The following is a 21,457-nucleotide window of genomic DNA, read 5'->3' as shown; positions in this document are numbered from 1 at the left end:
ATGTTGGGGTTCAATGAAAAATTCTTTCCTAACTACACCCCTCTCTGTGGTAAGATGTGTGGAATCATGTGTACAAATTTTGTATCTCAGCACTTTGTGTGCACCAGTCTACCCTGACATATATTTATACAACTGTAGTTACAACTGAAAAATAGAAAATGGCAATAGGTTTTTAAATTCTTGAAATGCCATTAGCTTCACTCTAATAATTAAAACTGCATATAAAAGGCAATATGGCGCGAGGGTGGGAAACTGGTGGTGACGGTGTGTCAGTGCTCCCTCTGGTGGTGACGGTGTGTCAGTGCTCCCTCTGGTGGTGACAGTATCAGTGCTCCCTCTGGTGGCGACAGTGTCGGCGCTCTCTCTGGTGGTGACGGTGTGTCAGTGCTCCCTCTGGTGGTGACGGTGTGTCAGTGCTCCCTCTGGTGGTGACAGTATCAGTGCTCCCTCTGGTGGCGACAGTGTCGGCGCTCTCTCTGGTGGTGACGGTGTGTCAGTGCTCCCTCTGGTGGCGACAGTGTCGGTGCTCCCTCTGGTGGTGACGGTGTGTCAGTGCTCCCTCTGGTGGCGACAGTGTCGGTGCTCCCTCTGGTGGTGACGGTGTGTCGGTGCTCCCTCTGGTGGTGACGGTGTGTCAGTGCTCCCTCTGGTGGTGACGGTGTGTCAGTGCTCCCTCTGGTGGTGACGGTGTGTCAGTGCTCCCTCTGGTGGTGACGGTGTGTCAGTGCTCCCTCTGGTGGTGACGGTGTGTCAGTGCTCCCTCTGGTGGAGACAGTGTCAGTGCTCCCTCTGGTGGAGACAGTGTCAGTGCTCCCTCTGGTGGAGGAGACAGTGTCAGTGCTCCCTCTGGTGGTGGCGACTGTGTCGGCGCTCCCTCTGGTGGTGGCGACTGTGTCGGCGCTCCCTCTGGTGGTGGCGACTGTGTCGGCGCTCCCTCTGGTGGTGGCGACTGTGTCGGCGCTCCCTCTGGTGGTGGCGACTGTGTCGGCGCTCCGTCTGGTGGCGGCGACTGTGTCGGCGCTCCCTCTGGCGGCGACAGTGTCGGCGCTCCCTCTAGCGGCGACAGCGTGTCGGCGCTCCCACTGGCGGCGACAGCGTGTCGGCGCTCCCTCTGGCGGCGACAGCGTGTCGGCGCTCCCTCTGGCGGCGACAGCGTGTCGGCGCTCCCTCTGGCGGCGACAGCGTGTCGGCGCTCCCTCTGGCGGCGACAGCGTGTCGGCGCTCCCTCTGGCGGCGACAGCGTGTCGGCGCTCCCTCTGGCGGCGACAGCGTGTCGGCGCTCCCTCTGGCGGCGACAGCGTGTCGGCGCTCCCTCTGGCGGCGACAGCGTGTCGGCGCCAGAGGGAGCGCTGACACGCTGTTACCACCAGAAGATGATGCAACACAAGCACAGGAGATGTAACACCTGCCCATATACCTCCCCCCTTCCCACTGTCCAGGGCCCCAAACACCCCTTCCAGGTGAAACCGCGATTTACTTGTACTTCTTGCAATTTAGTATACTGTATTCGCAGCTCACGATGTGGTCTCCTCTACTTTGGGGAGACCAAACTCAGATTGGGTGACCACTTTGCGGAACGCCTCCATTCAGTCCGTAAGGGGGACCCCGAGCTTCCGGTTGCCTGTCACTTTAATTCACCGCCCCATTCCCACTCTGACCTCTCTGTCCTCGGCCTCTTACACTGTTCCACAGAAGCTCAGCATAAGCTTGAGGAACAGCACCTCATCTTTCGATTAGGCACTTTACAGCCTTCTGGACTCAACATAGAGTTCCACAATTTCAAATCATAACCTCGGCCCATATATATATATTTTTTATCCACATTGGTACCAACGACATAGGTAAAAAGAGGGATGAGGTCCTGCATCAAGAATTTAGGGAGCTAGGTAACAGATTAAAGGGCAGGACCTCAAAGGGTGTAATCTCTGGATTACTCCCAGTGCCACGTGCTAGTAAGTATAGGAATGGGAGGATAGAGCAGATGAATGCGTGGCTAAAGAGTTGGTGTAGGGGGGAGGGTTTTACTTTCCTGGATCACTGGGCCTGCTTCTGGGAAAGGTGGGACTTGTACAAGTCGGACGGGTTGCACCTGAACCAGAGCGGGACAAATATCCTTGCGGGGAGGTTTGCTAGCACTGTCGGGGGGGGTTTAAACTAACTTGGCAGGGGGATGGGATACAGAGGGAAGCTGAAATAGGGGGGGATGTGCTGCCAATTATGGAGGAAAAAACAAGTCAGCTTGGTAGACAGGGCAAATATATAAGGGCAAGGCTGGATGGCATCTATTTTAATGCAAGGAGTCTTGCAAATAAGGTGGATGAACTGAAGGTGTTGATAAACACATGGGAGTATGATATTGTTGCTATCACGGAGACATGGTTGAGGGAGGGGCAAGACTGGCAGCTCAATATTCCGGGGTACAGAATCTTCAGGCGAGACAGAGGGGGAGGTATAAGAGGAGGGGGTGTCGCAATATTAATTAAGGAGTCAATTACTGCAGTAAGGAGGGATGATATATTAGCAGGGTCCTCTAATGAGGCCATATGGGTGGAGCTTAAAAACAAAAAGGGGGCAAGCACTTTGCTGGGAGTGTACTATAGGCCTCCAAACAGTCAGGGGGAAATAGAGGAACAGATATGTAGGCAAATCTCAGAGAAATGTGCAAATAATAGGGTAATAATAATGGGGGATTTCAACTTCCCCAATATTAACTGGGATAGTCAAAGTGTGAAAGGCTCAGAGGGTGTAGAATTCTTAAAGTGCATCCAGGAGAGCTTTTTGAGCCAGCATGTAGAAAGTCCTACAAGAGAGGGGGCGGTACTGGACCTAATTCTAGGGAATGTGGCCGGCCAAGTGGAAAAAGTGCTAGTAGGTGAGCACTTTGGTGATAGTGACCATAATATGGTAAGATTTAAGGTGGTCATGGAAAAGGACAGGGATGGGCCGGAAATAAAGGTTCTAAATTGGGGGAAGGCCGATTTTAATAGGATAAGGCAGGATCTGGCCAAAATGGACTGGGATCAGCTACTTGTAGGAAAATCCGCATCGGAGCAATGGGAGGCTTTCAGAAGGGAGATTGAGATCATACAATGGCAACATGTTCCCATAAATGTCAAGAGTGGTTCCAAAAACCACAGGGAACCGTGGATGTCAGGGGATATACGGGAATGGATTAGGAAAAAAAGGAGGGCTTTTGGTAGATACAAAAGGCTAAAGACGGAGGAAGCCCTAGAGGAGTACAAAAAGTGCAGGGGGATACTTAAAAAAGAAATTAGGAGATCAAGGAGGGGCCATGAAATAACACTGGCGAGCAAAATAAAGGAAAATCCGAAGATGTTTTATAAGTATATTAAGGGTAAAAGGATAACTAGGGAAAAAATAGGGCCCATTAGGGACAAAAGTGGCAATCTGTGTGTGGAGCCGGAAGATGTAGGAGGGGTTCTAAATGAATTTTTTGCATCTGTTTTCACTATGGAGAAGGACGATGTAGACATAGAAATAGGGCGGGGGGACTGTGATATGCTCGAACATATTAACATCGAGAGGGAGGAGGTATTGGCGGTTTTAGCTGGCCTAAAAATGGATAAATCCCCAGGCCCGGATGAAATGTACCCCAGGCTGCTGTGTGAGGCAAAGGAGGAGATTGCGGGGGCTCTAACACATATATTCAGGACCTCTCTGGCCACAGGGGATGTGCCAGAGGACTGGAGAACCGCTAATGTCGTACCATTATTCAAGAAGGGTAGTAGGGAAAAACCGGGGAACTACAGGCCAGTGAGCCTAACATCAGTGGTAGGAAAATTACTGGAAAAAATCCTGAGGGACAAAATTTGTCTCCACTTGGAGAGGCAAGGATTAATCAGGGATAGTCAACATGGCTTTGTCAAGGGAAGATCATGTCTGACTAATTTGATTGAATTTTTTGAGGGGGTGACTAGGTGTGTGGATGAGGGTAACGCAGTGGATGTGGTATACATGGATTTCAGTAAGGCCTTCGATAAAGTCCCGCACAGGAGACTGGTCAAGAAGGTAAGAGCCCATGGAATCCAGGGTGCCTTGGCACATTGGATACAAAACTGGCTTAGTGGCAGAAGGCAGAGGGTGATGGTCGAAGGTTGTTTTTGTGACTGGAAACCTGTGGCCAGTGGGGTACCACAGGGATCGGTGCTGGGTCCCTTGCTGTTTGTGGTCTACATTAATGACTTGGATATGAATGTAAAGGGTATGATCAGTAAATTCGCGGATGATACTAAAATTGGTAGGGTGGTAAATAGCGAGGAGGGTAGCCTCAGTCTGCAGAACGATATAGATGGGTTGGTCAGATGGGCGGAACAGTGGCAAATGGAATTTAACCCGGAAAAGTGCGAGGTGATGCACTTTGGGGGGTCTAACAAGGCAAGGGAATACACAATGAAGGGAAAGACCCTAGGCAAGACGGAGGGTCAGAGGGATCTGGGTGTGCAGGTACACAGATCCCTGAAGGCGGCGGAACAGGTGGATAAGGTGGTAAAAAAGGCATATGGGATACTTGCCTTCATTAGCCGAGGCATAGAATATAAGAGCAAGGAGGTTATGATGGAGCTGTATAAAACACTGGTTAGGCCACAGCTGGAATACTGTGTGCAGTTCTGGTCGCCACACTACAGGAAAGATGTGATCGCGTTAGAGAGGGTGCAGAGGAGGTTCACCAGGATGTTACCAGGGCTGGAGCGCTTCAGCTATGAAGAGAGACTGGGCAGATTGGGTTTGTTTTCCTTGGAGCAGAGGAGGCTGAGGGGGGACATGATTGAGGTGTACAAAATTGTGAGGGGCATAGATAGGATGGATGCTGAGGAGCTTTTCCCCTTAGTAGAGGGGTCAATAACTAGGGGGCATAGATTCAAGGTAAAGGGCGGGAGGTTTAGAGGGGATTTGAGAAAGAACTTTTTCACCCAGAGGGTGGTTGGAGTCTGGAACTCACTGCCTGAAAGGGTTGTGGAGGCAGAAACCCTCACAACATTTAAGAAGCATTTGGATGAGCATTTGAAATGCCATAGCATACAAGGCTACGGGCCAAATGCTGGAATATGGGATTAGATTAGACAGGGCTTGATGGCCGGCATGGACACGATGGGCCGAAGGGCCTCTATCCGTGCTGTATTACTCTATGACTCTATGACTCTATGACTCTTTGTCTTTTTGTTTCTTCTCCCCCCACATGGCAGCTGTCTTTCATTCTGCCAGCGCAATTTACACTTTGTGGCAGTACTACCGAGTGTCCCTTACTTATATTGTACATAATTCCCTTTAACTTTACTATGTATGTATATAACTTACCTGTTTGGGCCGTTGCCCCTTTAACTTATCTGTTTGGGCCGTTGCCCCTTTAAGGAGTCGTCCTAACGCACTGACGTCACGTCACGCATCACGTGACGTACGCGCGGTGGCTGCTGGCCCGGCTCGGCTTCCCGTAACGGCCGCCGGCACAGCTCGGCCTACCGCGCCCGCGACTTCAGCCGCAACGGCCAGCCGCAGTACCGGGTAAACGCGTCGACGTTGCGACGCGGGTCACGTGACCGCCCAAGCGCGGGCAAACACGTCGACATCACGACGCAGGTCACGTGACCAACCAAGCGTGGGAAAACGCGACCGAGTGTGATGATGTCGTCACGCTATCCACAGGACTGCGGACTCGGTCCTCGTGGCGTCCCCGCTGGGACAAGACCTACCTGCTGGCTCTCCTGCATCCATCTGTATCGTCGCTGTATTCCATCTGTTTTCTGCATTAAAGAACTTATTTATTGTTCTCCTGAAGCCGAACTCGATTATTTAGTAGGCAATTCGTCCAATACCTACCTAGATGAACACGAATCGCTACAACTTCATCTAGAGCCATCCTTTTGTTTCTTAACCTGTCCCATTACCGCCTCCTTTTGCCTTGAATATCTCTTAATGTCTCTTAATCTCTCCTGCCTTCCATCCTATCACAGACCTTCCCTTTTGTTCTTTCATCCCCTCCCCCCCTTTCCCAGCCCCTACATTTGCTTAAAAATCTGTTCCATTTCCTGCTTTTTTCCAGTTCTGACGAAAGATCCATCGACCTGAAACGTTAACTCTGTTTCTCTCTTCACAGATGTGTCAATATAGTATAAGCAAATGAAAATGTATTGACACATTTCAGTACATTTTTGTGTGTGTTTGTACTGGTGTGCAGACAAATGAACCCAAATGTTTTGTTTTTTGGTGAGGGGAGGACGTGCAAATGGCTGGAAAAGCAGGATCAAGGTGTAGGAGGAATGGCATATAGTGCATGTGGAAGGTGACTAATGCAATTGCAGGTGGCACAGAATAAATTGTTGCTGTAACATAGAATCATAGAAACTTGCAGCACAGCAGGGGGCTATTCGGCCCATCCTGCCTGTGCTGGCTCTTAGAGCTACGTGCTTAGTCCCACATCCCCGGTTTTTGTCCGTAACCCTGTAAGATCCTCAAGGACCTGTCCAACTCCCTTTTAAAATTATTTATGGAATCAGCTTCCAGCACCTTTTCAGGTAGAGCGTTCCAGATCCTGACAACTGAGTGAAAGAAATTCTCCTCATCTCCTCTCTAGATCTTTTGCCATTGATTTTAAATCTGTGACCTCTAGCTATTGACCCACTCGCCAGAGTGAATAGTTCTTCTCTCTTTCAATACCTCTCATCATCTTGAAAACCTTTATTAGTTCACCTCTTAACCTTCTCTGATCCAAGGAAAACAGTCCTAACTTTTCCAACCTCTCCTCATAACTGAAGTCCCTCATCCTGGTAAACCTCCCCTGTTCCCTTTCTAAGGCCTTTATATCTTTCCTGAAGTGTGGGGCCCAGAATTGTCCACAATACTCCAGCTGAGGCCTAACCAGTGATTTATAAAGTTCTAGCATGATCTCTTGGCTTTTATATTCTATTCCTCTATTTATAAAACCCATACACTTTTTCAACCACCTTATCAACTATGAATATAAGATAGTCACTAATAAATCCAAAAGGGAATTCAGGATAAACTTCTTTACCCAGAGGGTGGTTAGAATGTGGGACTCGCTACCATAGGGAGTATCTGATGGCTTTATCTTGTATGTAATTAGACCCATGATACCAGATAAGCAACAAATTTAATAAATCGCAGCTCAACAAAACCTTTTCATAATTAACTTTTATTTGTTACCACAATGTTTCATTATCAGAAAAGATTCACTACATTGAGAGTTACATTGGGATTTTGAAACTTCACTATAAAGGAAATTTTAACCTTTTCATTCCAACAGAATGTGGAACTTGCTACCACAAGGAGTAGTTGAGTTGAATAGCATCGATGCATTTAAGGGAGAAAGGAATAGGAGGATATGCAGATAGAGTTAGATGAAGAGCGGTGGGAGGAGGCTCGTGTGGAGCATAAACACCGGCACAGACTTGTTGGGCCAAATGGCCTGTTTCTGTGCTGTACATTCTATGTAATTTGCCCTGCCACCTTTTAAGGATTTATGTATATGGACACCAAGGTCTTTCTGCTCATCTACAATTTTCAAAATCGTGCCATTTATAGTATACAGTCTTTCCATATTGGTCCTCCCAAAGTGCATCACTTCTCCGTATTGAACTCCATCTGCCCATTTCACCATCCTGTCTATCATCCTGAAGCCTATAACTATCCTCATCATGACTACTTTACCAAGTTTCATATCATCTGCAAATTTTATAATGTTGCTTCCCTACACCTGAGTCTAGGTCATTTATAAAACTTGAAAAGTGTAATGAACCCAAAACTGACCCTTGGGGAACACCACTGCAAACCACCTCCCAGTCTGAAAAACATCCATCCACCACCCTTTGCTTCCTGTCACTGAGCCAGTTTTGTATCTATACCACCACTTTCCCCTTAATTTCATGGGTTTACATCTTTGTAATAAGCCTGCTGTCGAATGCCTTCCGAGAGCCCATATACACAACATCTACTGCACTACCTTGATCAACCTTTTCTGTTACCACATCAAAGAATTCAGTCAAGCTAATCAGACACAATTTGCTTTTAACAAATCCATGCTGGCCCTCCTTAAACTTTCATTTGGAAAGGCATTTGAAAATTATTTTGTCCTTGATGGTTTCCAATAACTTCCCCACCACCGATGTTAGGCTGACTGGCCTGTAGTTTCCTGGTTTATCCCTCCCCTTTCTCGAATAGTGGTATAACATTAGCAACCCTCCAGTCCTCCGGCACTACTCCTGTATCCAATGATTGTGACCAATGCCTCTGCTATTTCTACCTTTGCTCCTTTCAGCAACCTAGGAAGCATTTCATCTGGACCAGGTGACTTACCAACTTTCAGTAATGCTAATCTTTTTAGTACATCTTCTCTATCTATTACTATCCTGTCCATAACTTCCCTCTCTTTTAGTGTAACCTTCATATCATCCACTTCCTTTGTGAAGACAGATGCAAAATATTCATTTAATATTTTAGCCGTGTCCTCTGCCTTGACATGAAAACTTCCCTTTGGGTCCTATTAGGCCCATCTTTTTCCCTAGCTAACATTGCCAGTTGAGGTACACACAATTCTGAATAATATTCCACTTGCTGTTTTCCCAGAGCACAGACATTTTCTTAATTGTGACCAAATAACCTTTGTATTTGTAGCCTTTGCCTGGGTTTTGAAACCCTGCTTCACCCACAGTCAGTCCACAGCTCATTGATGCATGCCCTAGGTGTGAAATAACTGCAGATTTCTTCAACTAAATGTATGCACTATGCTTTCAGGTCATTCCCCCAAAGGAGTGGAAACCAAGGAAGTCATATGAAGATATTGATGATATGACCATCCCAGCTCCAATTCAACAGGTCGTGACTGGCCAATCTGGGCTTTTCACGCAATACAACATTCAGAAGAAATCCATGACTGTTGGGGAGTACAAGAAACTGGCCAACAGTGAGAAGTATGGAAACCCCTTTCTTTCCTCGCGTGTTTTTAAACTAATGTGCCAAAAAGCTTGCAAGAGGTAAACTCGAATTGAGATCTTGTTCTTGCAAGCGATCAGGATCGCATCAATAAAATCTTAAGTAGTGGAATGTTGCGGGACTGGTGGTCAAAGTAAGATTTAAAGGTCCAAGACACACACAATGATTATGAAAAGGCAACATTTGAAGGACTGCAGCTTGAAGTAAAATAAATTAACTGGGCAGTGTTGCTGAAACCTCAGTTAGTGGAACACTTGAAAAATTATTATGCGAAGTATATACAGAAGAAAAATAAGTAGCTAATGGATGACTCGGCCAATTAAAATGGTGGGGGTGGGGGGCGCAGCACGGACTATGTAAAATAAAGGGAGCGCTCTGCGAAAATTATAGGAATTTGCTCAAACACATTAGCAGAACTATTTATGGTGCAAGAAGCACCCCAGAGAAGAATAAAATTAAATACATTAAGTATAATAAAGAAAACTCTGCCCGTATTATTGCAGTAAACGGTTATTAGAGAGGAAGCTGGAACTCAAAGATTAAAAATGACTGTGCAATTAAATAGTAAATAAAAATATTAAATTAGTATTTCATACAAGTGTTAACTAGACAGAATAATGCTAAATTGTTATCCAATTTTTGTTATACACCTGATATCATAGACTCCAGGATTTTGAGTTTCAGTTGGAGAGTTGCTTGATGAGTTAAGTGGAAATTAAGACTAATAAATAATCCAGGCCAGTCAGTATACATCATGAATTGCTGAAGGAGACCGAGGAGGAATTTTGTGGGATACTGGCTGTCTCCAGAGTAATTATTGGGCACTGATATAGTTCCACAAGATGCAATCCTTTGACGTTGGTGCCCCACAAACAGCAATGAGATGAACAACAAGATGACCTCTTTTGAGCAGTGTTAGTTTGCTGAGGGATGTTGCCTTTGTTCACTTTGTGCCATGGAATCTCTAACATCCAACTGAGTAGGGAGACGGGACCTTCAGTTTAATGTCTCATCCAAAGAATGTACCTATGGCAATAAATTGCTCTGTCGGTACTGAATTTGAGGATCAGCCCAGATTATGCGTTTCGATCTGGTGTGGGGCTCAAACCCACAGCCATTTGAGCCTGGAAAGTGTTGACACTAGAAGTTTACAGAGAATGCATCTCTTGGGCTGGTGGACCACTGGTATTGTGTAATAGCTTTGTCAGATTCTTTTAATATTGCGGCAGCTAGAACCCCTGCACCTTGAACTGCCACTCGAACGACTGGGCTCACGACACACTGCACCGCTACGTCAACCATCGCCACCTGCCCAGTTTACAATCCCTCCCACCATCTGTAATTTTACAAGTAATAGCTTAATAATTGCCCAGTCTGAATTTAGAAAGGGAAAATCCTGCTTAACCAAACTCCTTGACTTGCGAATATCACAGATAAAACAGATAGTGAAACTCTCTGATATGGCTTACTTGGACTTTCAGAAAGTTTTGTATTTTGCATGCTCTGCAAGTAAACTTACTCAGCTGAATGTATGGTCTCTGTCTTTGTGACAAAGAAATCTAGAGCCTGGTAGAGCTTGATATGATGAAGCCAGATCTGGTGATGGATGGCTAAACCGTCAGATATGCTCAAGTTTGTACTCCTTGGACCTGAGGGGGTAAAGGTGGGACATAGTGGGGGAGCAACAGGGATGGGAGATTGTGAAATTTCACCCACTGACGAGGACTCCAAAAAGGATAGGAAAATGGGATTAGAGTATATCGTTCCAGTTGAAGAGTTGCCGCTGGCACAGGCGATGGGCTTGTCTGTGCTGTAATTTCTATGACGCTGAATGTATCGAACCGTCTATAAACCATTAACATTTGCTGGGATGTTCAAAAGTACTGTGCCTATTGTGTTTCATTCATTCCCCCTTCCTCAGTTTCCCAAATATTTAAACACAGAGCAACTTTCTTTTGAAAAGCTAATGGAAAGTAAACCTGTAACCCTTCTCTTTCAGGTATTGTACTCCACGCCATATAGATTTTGATGACCTTGAGCGCAAATACTGGAAGAATCTGACATTTGTGTCTCCCATCTATGGAGCGGATATCAGTGGTTCTCTGTATGACAATGTGAGTTGGGATGCACTTTTGAAGAGCAGCACTAATCTTTTTAAAACCAGTCTTGGTAGTTTTCCCATGAGTTTAGCCCTGTGTGTAGCAAGTTACGAACTATTGTGCTATGGAAACACCTTATTTGGAGCACTGCTTCCTCTTTGCCACTTGGGCTGTTATTCCTTCTCCCTCCCCTGAAATAAGGTGGCAACACCCTGGTTTGCGTCCCGTGTGAATTGTGATTCGGATTTGTGCCATGCAACTTTTCCCTGAATTCAATAAGCACCTTGATTCTGAGGAATGTTATACAGCACGCAGCAGTGATGTGTTCCTCACTATAGTGAGGACAAGCAGTGGCAGCTTACCCACGGAAGCCTATGTTAACTGTGTCAGGGCTGGACCAGGACTGTTCTGTCTTCTGACCCATGGCTGTACAGAATGGGTGGGGAAAGCAAAATATAATGAATGAAGGTGTTGCTGCTAATTTATTTGAGGCCTGTGAAGTGTTATGTGAATGAAAAAATACTGTAGCCACTTTGAATCTCCGACTTGTGGAGTCATCTGCTATAATAGGAGATACGCAAGATGACAGCCATGCTGCTGAGAATTATTTCAGCACATTGTAGAGAAAAAAAATAATGGAAATCTAAAAATAAAAATAGAAAATGCTGGAAATGCAATATCTGAACTGAACGGGTTAACTTTTTGAGTGGCGGTCCATACCCAAAACTGAAGAAAGCACTCCATCCAAATTGTTAACCTTCTGTCCTCTTAGACACGCTCATCGGCCTGCTGTGTGTTTTCAGCATTTTGTAAATTAAATTCACCTGTCAGCAAATGATATTTGATGTATGCAATCAGACATAACCAATCCGAGTGGATAAAGAGGTACGAACACACCTTGGGCAAGTAGAGAGTGTCAATATATTACTTCAACTAGTAAACTACCCAAGGCCAGTTGATGAATACTGGTTTTGAATGTACAAGATGGCGAAGAAGTTGGGAGGGAGACTTTGGAACTCGCTCCACAGAACCACCTAGTGGTCAGAAGCTGTAACTCTGTCATGACAGTTGACATAGTAAAATTGAATGAGAATGATGACAAAGGAATTTACAATGGTAAATGTTGACTGAAAACTGTGATCAAAATTTTCAACAGCAAATAAGGTTTGTGAACAGGAAAGTGTGCAATCCCTCAAGATTTTTAATATATAGATTGTTCTAGTACAGTGGTTCTCAAATTATTTTGGTTGAAGGGCCCCTTTTCAAATGGATTAGTAATCATGGACCCCCCATCTAAATTATAATACTATAAACTCCTTGCACATTTACATTTCTGAATGTAGAGTTCAGTGTCCTGTTAAAGGGACTCGCATTAAATTTTGCCAGGGCTGTCCGAGATAGTGAACATTGATGTGATTGGTGATGTGAAAACTTTCATCTTCCCTATAGGTTCAGCAACATGCCTGTTGAATACGTCACTGCATGGCGCCTCCCTGCTCTTCCTGGAGTGGGATTAGGCTCGGTGGCTCCTGTTGGGAACACTGGCACCATTTCAGGTGTAACCCTCCACCGCCCGCCGACTCACTGCACAGCTGCTGAGTGTTTCAGGGTCTTTTCCCTCCCCTATCGCCGTTTATTGGTCTGTTTGTTTTGGAATATCGCTGAGACGCTGCCTGTGTGGCATTGCTGCCATCGGGACAGTGCCAGTAACTGGGACTGCGGCTTTAGTCCGGGTCCAGTCACAGGCCCAGCTGCCGTACTCTGTGAACGGAGCTCGGCTTGATCGTTATTCCAGGCCCTTGGACAAGGCTGATGTGGTGGCTCCTTCCTACCCTCCCTCAGCCCCAGCCCTGCAAATCCATTCACTGGGGCCTCTTGTCTCCGCTCTCTGGATTTTCAGTCAGTCCGAGGCCACGTAATTCGGTTACGTGTCCGTTTGCAGAGCTGCCTTGGCCCGAGTGCACGCCCGGCGATCGCTTACCAGTGTCTCGCTGTGCGAGTGCACCAATCCCCAGGGCTGACGATGAACACCCCAGTGCGCGAGCTCTGGGCTGTGTCACCTGGGCGAATGAAGACAATCAAAATAACGGCCAACGGCTCGCGCCCGACCCGCGCCATCACAGCGATGGCTCTCGTTCACATTATTTCGCAGCCCCCCGGAAAGTCTCTGGACACCCAGTTTGAGAACCACTGTTCTAGTATATACTTTCCTTTTTATGTATTATATAGAGAGAAGATGATGATAGGAAAATTAATATTTTCCAATTTAAAATTCTTTTTCCCCTGCCCCCTTGACACTGCCCACGCCATGAACCTCCTCCCATGTGGTGATGTCTCCACTTTTAGGTCAGATGCAACACAGGCTAAATGCTGCATCTAATTCCTTAGCTGTTGTGATTCAATGTGAGCCATTTCCTTCTGTGTTTGCTACAAGGCTCTGATCTGAGTTAAGATTGCAGTATTACTAGCAGCTTTAGACTGTGGACTTCCATTACTGGGAACTGGATTATGGCCACATATCATCACATGTCATATTGGACCTTTTAACTGTGTATCCAAGAAGGGTGTGTAGTTTCATGTGGCAGGACTGATTTGGACCTGGGTCAGAGAGATGGAAGGATGTGTTCTAACTGATTAGTCTTCATGCCATCAAATACCAAATGGATAAAATTGATCTCGTTCGATCAAATTCTTAATTAAGCAAGAAAAAATTGAAAGCATTGAGTTACTGCTGGTTCTCATTGTTCACAAGTCCTCACTACTGCTCACATTTGGTGAGCATAGAGCATTCATATCTATTAGAATTCAGTTGTATGAAGTGGTTATTTTACCTCTAAATTTTTTGGTGCCCTTTTTCTCCTCTCCTCTCCCCTTTCCTCATTCAAGTTGTCATTCCTTGTGTGTTAATTTATAGTGTGCGCTGGCAGCAAGCTTGATCCTACCCTCACTGGCGCTTACACAGATGCGTTCAGGCATTGGGGGGTCACTGAATAGCAATCATAAGTACTGGGAACCCTGGCTGATTTTTCTCTTTCTAGGCTGGAGACACTGAGGCCAATTGTAAGCCCTCTACTGACACCAAGAGTGTGATGAGGAAACAAACCAGTTAAGGTTCACACAAGAGTGGCCAAGTGTGTATTAGACATGCCTGAGCTGTGCTAAAGTTACAAGTCTCAGTTGTGGCTCAGTGGGTAGCACACTGGCCTTTGAGTCAGAAGGTTGTGGGTTCAAATCCCACTCCAGGGACTTGAACACATAAGTCTAGGCTGGCACATCAGTGCAGGACTGAGGGAGTGCTGCACTGTTGGAGGTGCCATCTTTCGGATGAGACGTTAAACCGAGGCCTCGTCTGTCTTCTCGGGTGGATGTAAAAGATCCCATGGTACTATTTCGAAGAAGAGCAGGGGAGTTATCCCTGGTGTCCTGGCCAATATTTATCACTCAATCAACATCTCTAAAACAAATTACCTGGTCATTATCACATTGCTGTTTGTGGGAGCTTGCTGTGCACAAATTGGCTGCCGTGTTTCCCACATTACAACAGTGACTGCACTCCAAAAGTACTTTTGGCTGTAAAGCGCTTTGAGACGTCCGGTGGTCATGAAAGGCGCTATATAAATGCAAGTCTTTTTTTTCTTTAAGTGCAGTGATAAAAAGTGATTTGTTGGCTTGTAGCCTACCTGTGCTGATGAATCTGTCACTTTCAACATTTTTTGAAATGGTTTTGTAGATGCAATCTAGACCTGTACTGCGAGAGGACACGGGCCCTTTTTAATGTCAAGTCATTGCTTTTTGATCCAGATCAAAATGTCAATTTTAATTGGTATGGTTAAAGTAGACCTGGGTGAGAGTGGTTACTGTGGGTTTACTGTTGCAGTTGTGTTGGTGTAGATTTGGATTCCTTCTTGTTTCCTGGCTGAAAAGCAGATGGTGTGCTGTTAAGATTGACAGATCTCCTATTGAATTCATGGCCGTCCCTTCAGGATGGTTTAAATTATTTCTTGTTCAATCCTTAAGAGATTTCGACACAGCAGAGACCTACACTGCTTGCACGCACCAGCACAGCTGTTCTTTCCCTGAACTTGAATCAGTCGTAAATATATTCCATCGAAATATGATATGAATAATTGGTTTTAATTATTACTTTGACTAATTTTGTTAGCCTGTAATTTTTTTTAAGCCAGTGAAGTTTTTATTACTTGCAAATCTATTAGTATTCCTAATGATCTTGTTACAATAGATCTTGGCTGTAAGTATTGCAGTACCTGAATATTAGAGTTGTCAGTGGGGTACTTGGAAAGTTAACAGCTGCTTTTTAACAGGCATGTGGATTACGACAAGTTTATTTATGTAAGGATATGTATGCTGTGTGAGCATTAATGAGATTTTAATGTATATAATATTCCAGGACAGTTGACTTGCCCTTAATTATAACTTTTTCTCTATCACCCTTCGCTATAGAATATTGAGGAGTGGAACATCGGAAATCTCAACACCTTACTGGATATGGTGGAGCAGGAGTGTGGAATCGTGATCGAAGGTGTGAACACTCCATACCTGTACTTTGGGATGTGGAAAACCACATTTGCCTGGCACACGGAAGATATGGACCTCTACAGCATTAACTACTTGCACTTCGGGGAGCCCAAATCTTGGTATGTACAGACGTTGCATGATCAAGTTGAATCGGCAAACTTGTTCTTTCCTAAAGCGACAGCAATCACTGCTGACCTTAAAGAAAGCTGCCCAGAAAGATCTCGCGATCTCTGGCAAAAACCTTAGCTTTCTTAGCCTGAATTTGATTGTAGCACTGTCAAAAAGGGGATCCCCAGCGTAGAGCAGCAGTGATATCGTCAAGCTGTCTAAGCAGCCAATCCCATTGGAGCATTCTTACAGACAGCAAACAAAAAGCACTGATTATCATTTCACTTTAAAAAATTTTTTTACAGAGAGCGAAATAACAATTGGGGCATACACATGGGGTTAAGGTAGAAGCTGAAATATCAAACTTAAAAAAATATATTTTTTATTATTTTAAAAATCAGTAATTTTTATCATAATGGAGAAATTTGACATTCCACAGATATAAAATTAGTTCTTCGGGGCCAGAACGGTTGTTCAGCAGTCAAAATGTTGTTAAAACCCCAGTTACCTATTCCAAAAAGGTTTACAATAGCAAAATATTGCGGATTCTGGAAATCTGAAATAACAACAGAAAATGTTGGAAACACTCAGCAGGCCAGACAGCATCTGTGGAGAGAGAAACAGAGTTAACGTTTTAGGTCGGAGACCCTTCTTCAGAACTGGAGAAAGTTGGAGATGTAACAGATTTTAAGCAGGTGCAGAGGCTGGGAAGGGGGCGGGGAGGGGAGGAAGGAATTGAAGGTACAGCCTGTGCTAGAATGTAAGGCAGGAATGGTTAAATGTTGCAAATGGGGATGGCAGAATCATAAACAGCTGCCGCCTGAAAAAATGGAGGGTGGGGGGGGAGTTGGTGGTGGTGGTTATAGTCTGAAATTGTTAAACTCGATGTTGAGTCCGGAAGGCTGTAAAGTGCCTAATTGAAAGATGCGGTGCTGTTCCTCGAGCTTACATTGAGCTTCGTTGGAACAATGTAAGAGGTCAGAGTGGGAGTGGAGCGGAGAATTAACGTGACAGGCGGCCAGCGGCTTGGGGTCACCCTTACGGACTGAACGGAGGGTTAACTTTTTATTGGGTATTTTAAGAGCGATATTAGAGTGGAAAAGCTTAAGTTTTCGTCAGTTCAACTGATTTCACTGATTGGCGGCTATGGGGAGTTCCATAGTGCAGCCTATGACAGAGCAGAGAATGACTGACCACAACTTCAGGATTTCTGCGTTTATCTGCACACGCACTAAATCTTGAAGTGATGGTCGGTTTCAGAGGGGTAATGACAGCGAACGCTGACAGCTTCGCCATCATTACCACTGCAAAACCCGGGCCATTAAAACTCAGCACTACCTAGTTTGCATATAATGGTTGGTCAAACTGGGTATCGAAAACCTGTGCAATGGAGACTAATGGCCCAGCTTCCGGGAAATGTACCTTCCTACGAGAACTAAACCTATTACTATCAGATCTCTTAACAATCTCCCATCACCAGGACTGTTATCATAGAGTTAGCATGACCCCCAAATAGACTCTGCTTATCTCCAACCCCACACCCAAAGGCGGATAGTCGCTAGATGGCCATTGGACAGGTAGGAAGCAGGGTTTGAGGTTACACTGGATAAACAGCAAGGACCTGGAACAACTCCAGTGTGGCAAAGTAGGCAGTGCAACTCACCATAAAATATCTGTGCATTGATATCCCGACGACAGCGTGGACACACAACATTCCTCATTTACCAGTTGGAGGTGTGGAGCTTCATCAGGAACTGCTTGTCTCTGCCAATCAGTCAAGGTAGATACTGAACCCTGGATATCTGCACAGCTGGTTTCGAGGTAATATCTTCAGCTGCTGTACCAACTCTGAGGTTCCTCAGTAGCTACATAATGGACATCTGCTTTGAGTGTGATGGAACTACTCGAGGAATGTTTTGTGATGTACAGGCCACCTTAATGTTCTAGATGTGCAAGTTCATAGTTGTGTAAATGCTTATTCATCGCCAACTGCTTTATCCATATCCTCATGTAAGTGGTTTCACAAAAGTGATTTGGCTAATTTCTTCAGGGTGTTGACTGACAGGTCATTGTAGGCCAGAGTTGCCACTCCTTGCAACAGTTTCTCCTTTTATCTCAAAAACCACCATGGAGCTTGGTTACCTGATCTCGTACTTGGATCAAAGGAAGCCATTCTACTGTATGATCTGTTTGGAGTTGTGCCTTTCATGCCACAAGTTTAAGCTGCATTGGGACAAAGAAAAACGAGAGACCAGATTATCCTTTGTCCTTTCTTGGTGCAGTCCCTCAACTGTCCACCACAACCACAGCTACCAATGAGTCAACAATTGTGATGGACATTGTTCATATCAATACCTTTGCGACCCTTGCTACAGCTCTGTGTAATACTGCACTTGGGATATATATCATAGTGTTAGACTATTGTTCGAGGTGGCATTTGGAACACGCTAAGTTTCTGGCTCAGTCCAACAACAGTGTGAAAATAAGCCCTAAAGATCTTTCAGAAATAACTGGAACTGACACTTTGGGATCATCCTTTTATAATGCCAGGCAGCACATCGTCGACGAAGACCTCAACTGGGATGGATGACCATGGACAACCTTGCCTAGCTCTTTCGAGAGAGAGGTATACTTCATTAGTCTTCCATCCACCCTTATATGGATCTTGGAGCTGGAGTACAGTGAGATAGATTTCAAGATTTGGTTATGTACTTTAGCTTTTTCATGAGTGCAGCATAACACACTAGGTTGAAAGTCTTGTGAAAATCAATGAAAGGAATGTAAGTTGCTTTTCCCCTGAGTTTTAACGCATTCTGCGATTTCTAATAAAGCCACAAACCTGCCTAAACATTCTCGATGAGAACAAAATCCAGCCCTTTCCTTCTTGATTACAAAGTGGGCCTCCAACTTATTTGACATATATGTGCTGTAATGACCTGAAGTTACATCTTAAAAGCCACTGATGTTGGCTGGAGTCCTCAGTACTTATTGGTATCATTAGGATTCCTTTCTTGTGGATAGAAGCCATAATTGTGCTCTGCATGCCTCTAATAGAACCTTGTTTCTCATCTTCAGAAGGGCAGCTCCAAAGTGAGCTGCCAATTCTTGCCACTGATCTTTAGCCATAACAAGAAATAGGAGCAGGAATAGGCCACTTGGCCCCTCGAGCCTGCTCTGCCATTCAATAAGATCATGGCTGATCTTGGGCACAGACACTTCTCTGCCCGCTCCCCATAACCCTTCACTCCCTTGTAAAAATCTGTCTATCTCCACCTTAAATGTATTTAATGACCCAGCCTCCACGGCTCTCTGGGGCAGAGAATTCCACAGATTTACGATCCTCTGAGAGAAGAACTTCCTCCTTCATCTCGGCTCTAAAAGGGTGACCCTTTATTCTGAAACTATGCCCTCGAGTTCTAGATTTCCCCACCTTGTCGAGCCCCCTCAGTATCTTACGTTTCAATAAGATCACCTCACATTCTTCTAAATTCCAATGAGTATAGGCTCAACCTTTCTTCGTAAGTCAAACCCCTCATCTCTGAAATTAACCTAGTGAATCGTCTCTGAACTGCCTCCAATGCAAGTATATCCTTCCTTAAATAAGGAGACCAAAACTGTACGCAGTACTCAAGGTGTGGTCTGACCAATACCCTGTAAAGTTGTAACAGGACTTCCCTGCATTTATACTCTAACTCCCTTGCAATAAAGGCCAACATTCCATTTTCCTTTTTGATTACTTGCTGCACCTGCATGCTAACTTTTTGTTTCATGCACAAGGACCCCCAGGTCCCCCTGAACTGTAGCATTTTGTAATCTCTCTATTTAAATAATTTTTTGTTTTATTTTTCCTGCCAAAGTGGATAACCTCGCACTTTCCCACATTATACTCCATCTGCCAAATGTTTGCCCACTCACTTAGCCTGTCTATATCCCTTTGCAGATTCTTTGAGTCCTCTGCACAACTTGCTTTCCCACCCATCTTAGTATCATCCGCAAACTTGGCTACATTACACTCGGTCCCTTCATCCAAGTCATTAACGGAGATTGTAAATAGTTGAGGCCCCAGCACCGATCCCTGTGGCACCCCACTAGTTACCGTTTGCCAACTGGAAAATGACCCATTTATCCCGACTTTCTGCTTTCTGTTAGTTAGCCAATTCTCTATCCATGTTAATATATTGCACCCAACTCCGTGAGCTCTTATCTTATGCAGTAATCTTTTATGTGGCACCTTATCGAATGCCTTCTGGAAATCCAAATAAACCATATCCACTGGTTCACCTTTGTCCACCTTGCTTGTTACATCCTCAAAGAACTCCAGCAAATTTGTTAAACATGATTTCCCTTTCATAAAACCATGCTGACTCTGCTTGACTGCATTATGATTTTCCAAATGCCCTGCTACTGCTTCCTTAATGAAGGACTCCAGCATTTTCCCAATGACAGATGTTAGGCTAACTGGTCTGTAGTTTCTGGCTTTCTGTCTCCCTCCTTTCTTAAGTAGGGGTGTTACATTTGCGGTTTTCCAATCCGCTGGGACCTCTTCAGAGTCCAGGGAATTTTGGTATATTGCAACCAATGCATCCGCTATCTCTGCAGCCACTTCTTTTAAGACCCTGGGATGCAGGCCATCTGGTCCAGGAGACTTGTTGTCTTTTAGTCCCATTATTTTACCAAGTACTTTTTCCTTGGTGATAGTGATTGTCTTTAGTTCCCCCCTCCCTGTGGCCCCTTGATTGTCCATTATTGGGATGTTGTTAGTGTCTTCTACCGTGAAGACAGATACAAAATATTTGTTCTGTGTCTCTGCCATTTACCTGTTCCCCATTATTATTTCCCTAGTCTCATCCTCTAAGGGACCAACGTTTACTTTAGCTACTCTTTTTTTTATATACCTGTAAAAGCTCTTACTTTCTGTTTTAATATTTCTTGTCAGTTTACTCTCATAATTCATCATCTCTTTTTTTTTTAGTCATCCTTTGCTGGTTTAAAAAATTTTCCCAATCCTCTGGCCTCCCACCAATCTTGGCAACATTGTATGCCTTCGTTTTCAATTTGATACCATCCTTTACTTCCTTAGTTAGCCACGGATAGTGCTCCCTTCTCTTAAAATCTTTCTTTCTCACTGGAATATATATTTTTTGAGAGTTATAAAATATCTCCTTAAATGTCCACCACTGCATTTTAACTGTCTTGCCTTTTAATTATTTTTCCAGTCCATTTCAGCCAGTTCTGCCCTCATGCCATTGTAATTGCCTTTGTTTAAGATCAGGACACTGGTTTGAGATACAACTTTCTCACCTCCAACTGAATTTGAAATGCAACCATGTTATGATCACTCTTTCCTAGAGGATCCTTTATTATGAGATCAGTTATTAATTCTCTTCCCACCCCCCACCTGCTCGCTCATCAGCCAGCCACTATCTAGAGCAGCTTTTAAATTTAAATGGCTGCCTCTCTACCGTTAGCTGTGATGCAGCGCTACGTACACTACCTGCCAGAGAACTGATACATTTAACTCCTTCTATCTGCACCACCTCCATGCAGCTGGGTCCTTTAGTCAGTTGGCTTTGATGCCACCTAGGGTTGCCAATCCTCCAGCATTGTCCTGGAGTCTCCAGGAATTGAAGATTAATCTCTTGGACACTGCTGTGAGCAACCCAGTGGAAAAATAGGGACATTAAAAATAATATTTTTTCTCATTTTCATCGAACACAGTTCAGGCTAGGTACATTCCAACAAGAGGGAAG

At 44.9% G+C, this 21,457-nt stretch overlaps 1 protein-coding gene across 4 annotated transcripts in view; it reads left to right on the top strand.

Moving 5' to 3' along the window:
- kdm4b (lysine (K)-specific demethylase 4B) overlaps nucleotides 1–21,457 on the top strand; it is a 594,368-nt gene that overhangs the window by 109,463 nt on the left and 463,448 nt on the right. For all 4 annotated transcript variants that reach the window (XM_086004915.1, XM_086004916.1, XM_086004917.1 and 1 more), the window contains 3 exons: nucleotides 8,767–8,942; nucleotides 10,964–11,078; nucleotides 15,525–15,718. In XM_086004915.1, the coding sequence (XP_085861041.1) occupies nucleotides 8,767–8,942; nucleotides 10,964–11,078; nucleotides 15,525–15,718 (485 nt within the window). The remainder of the gene's footprint in view (nucleotides 1–8,766; nucleotides 8,943–10,963; nucleotides 11,079–15,524; nucleotides 15,719–21,457) is intronic.

This window comes from Somniosus microcephalus, chromosome 13 (assembly GCF_052327205.1).
Source record: "Somniosus microcephalus isolate GS21.2 chromosome 13, FLI_Smic_1.0, whole genome shotgun sequence".
NCBI classification, from domain to species: domain Eukaryota; kingdom Metazoa; phylum Chordata; class Chondrichthyes; order Squaliformes; family Somniosidae; genus Somniosus; species Somniosus microcephalus.
Note: the sequence above shows the minus strand (reverse complement) of the source record. Positions and strands in the feature narration are given on the sequence as shown.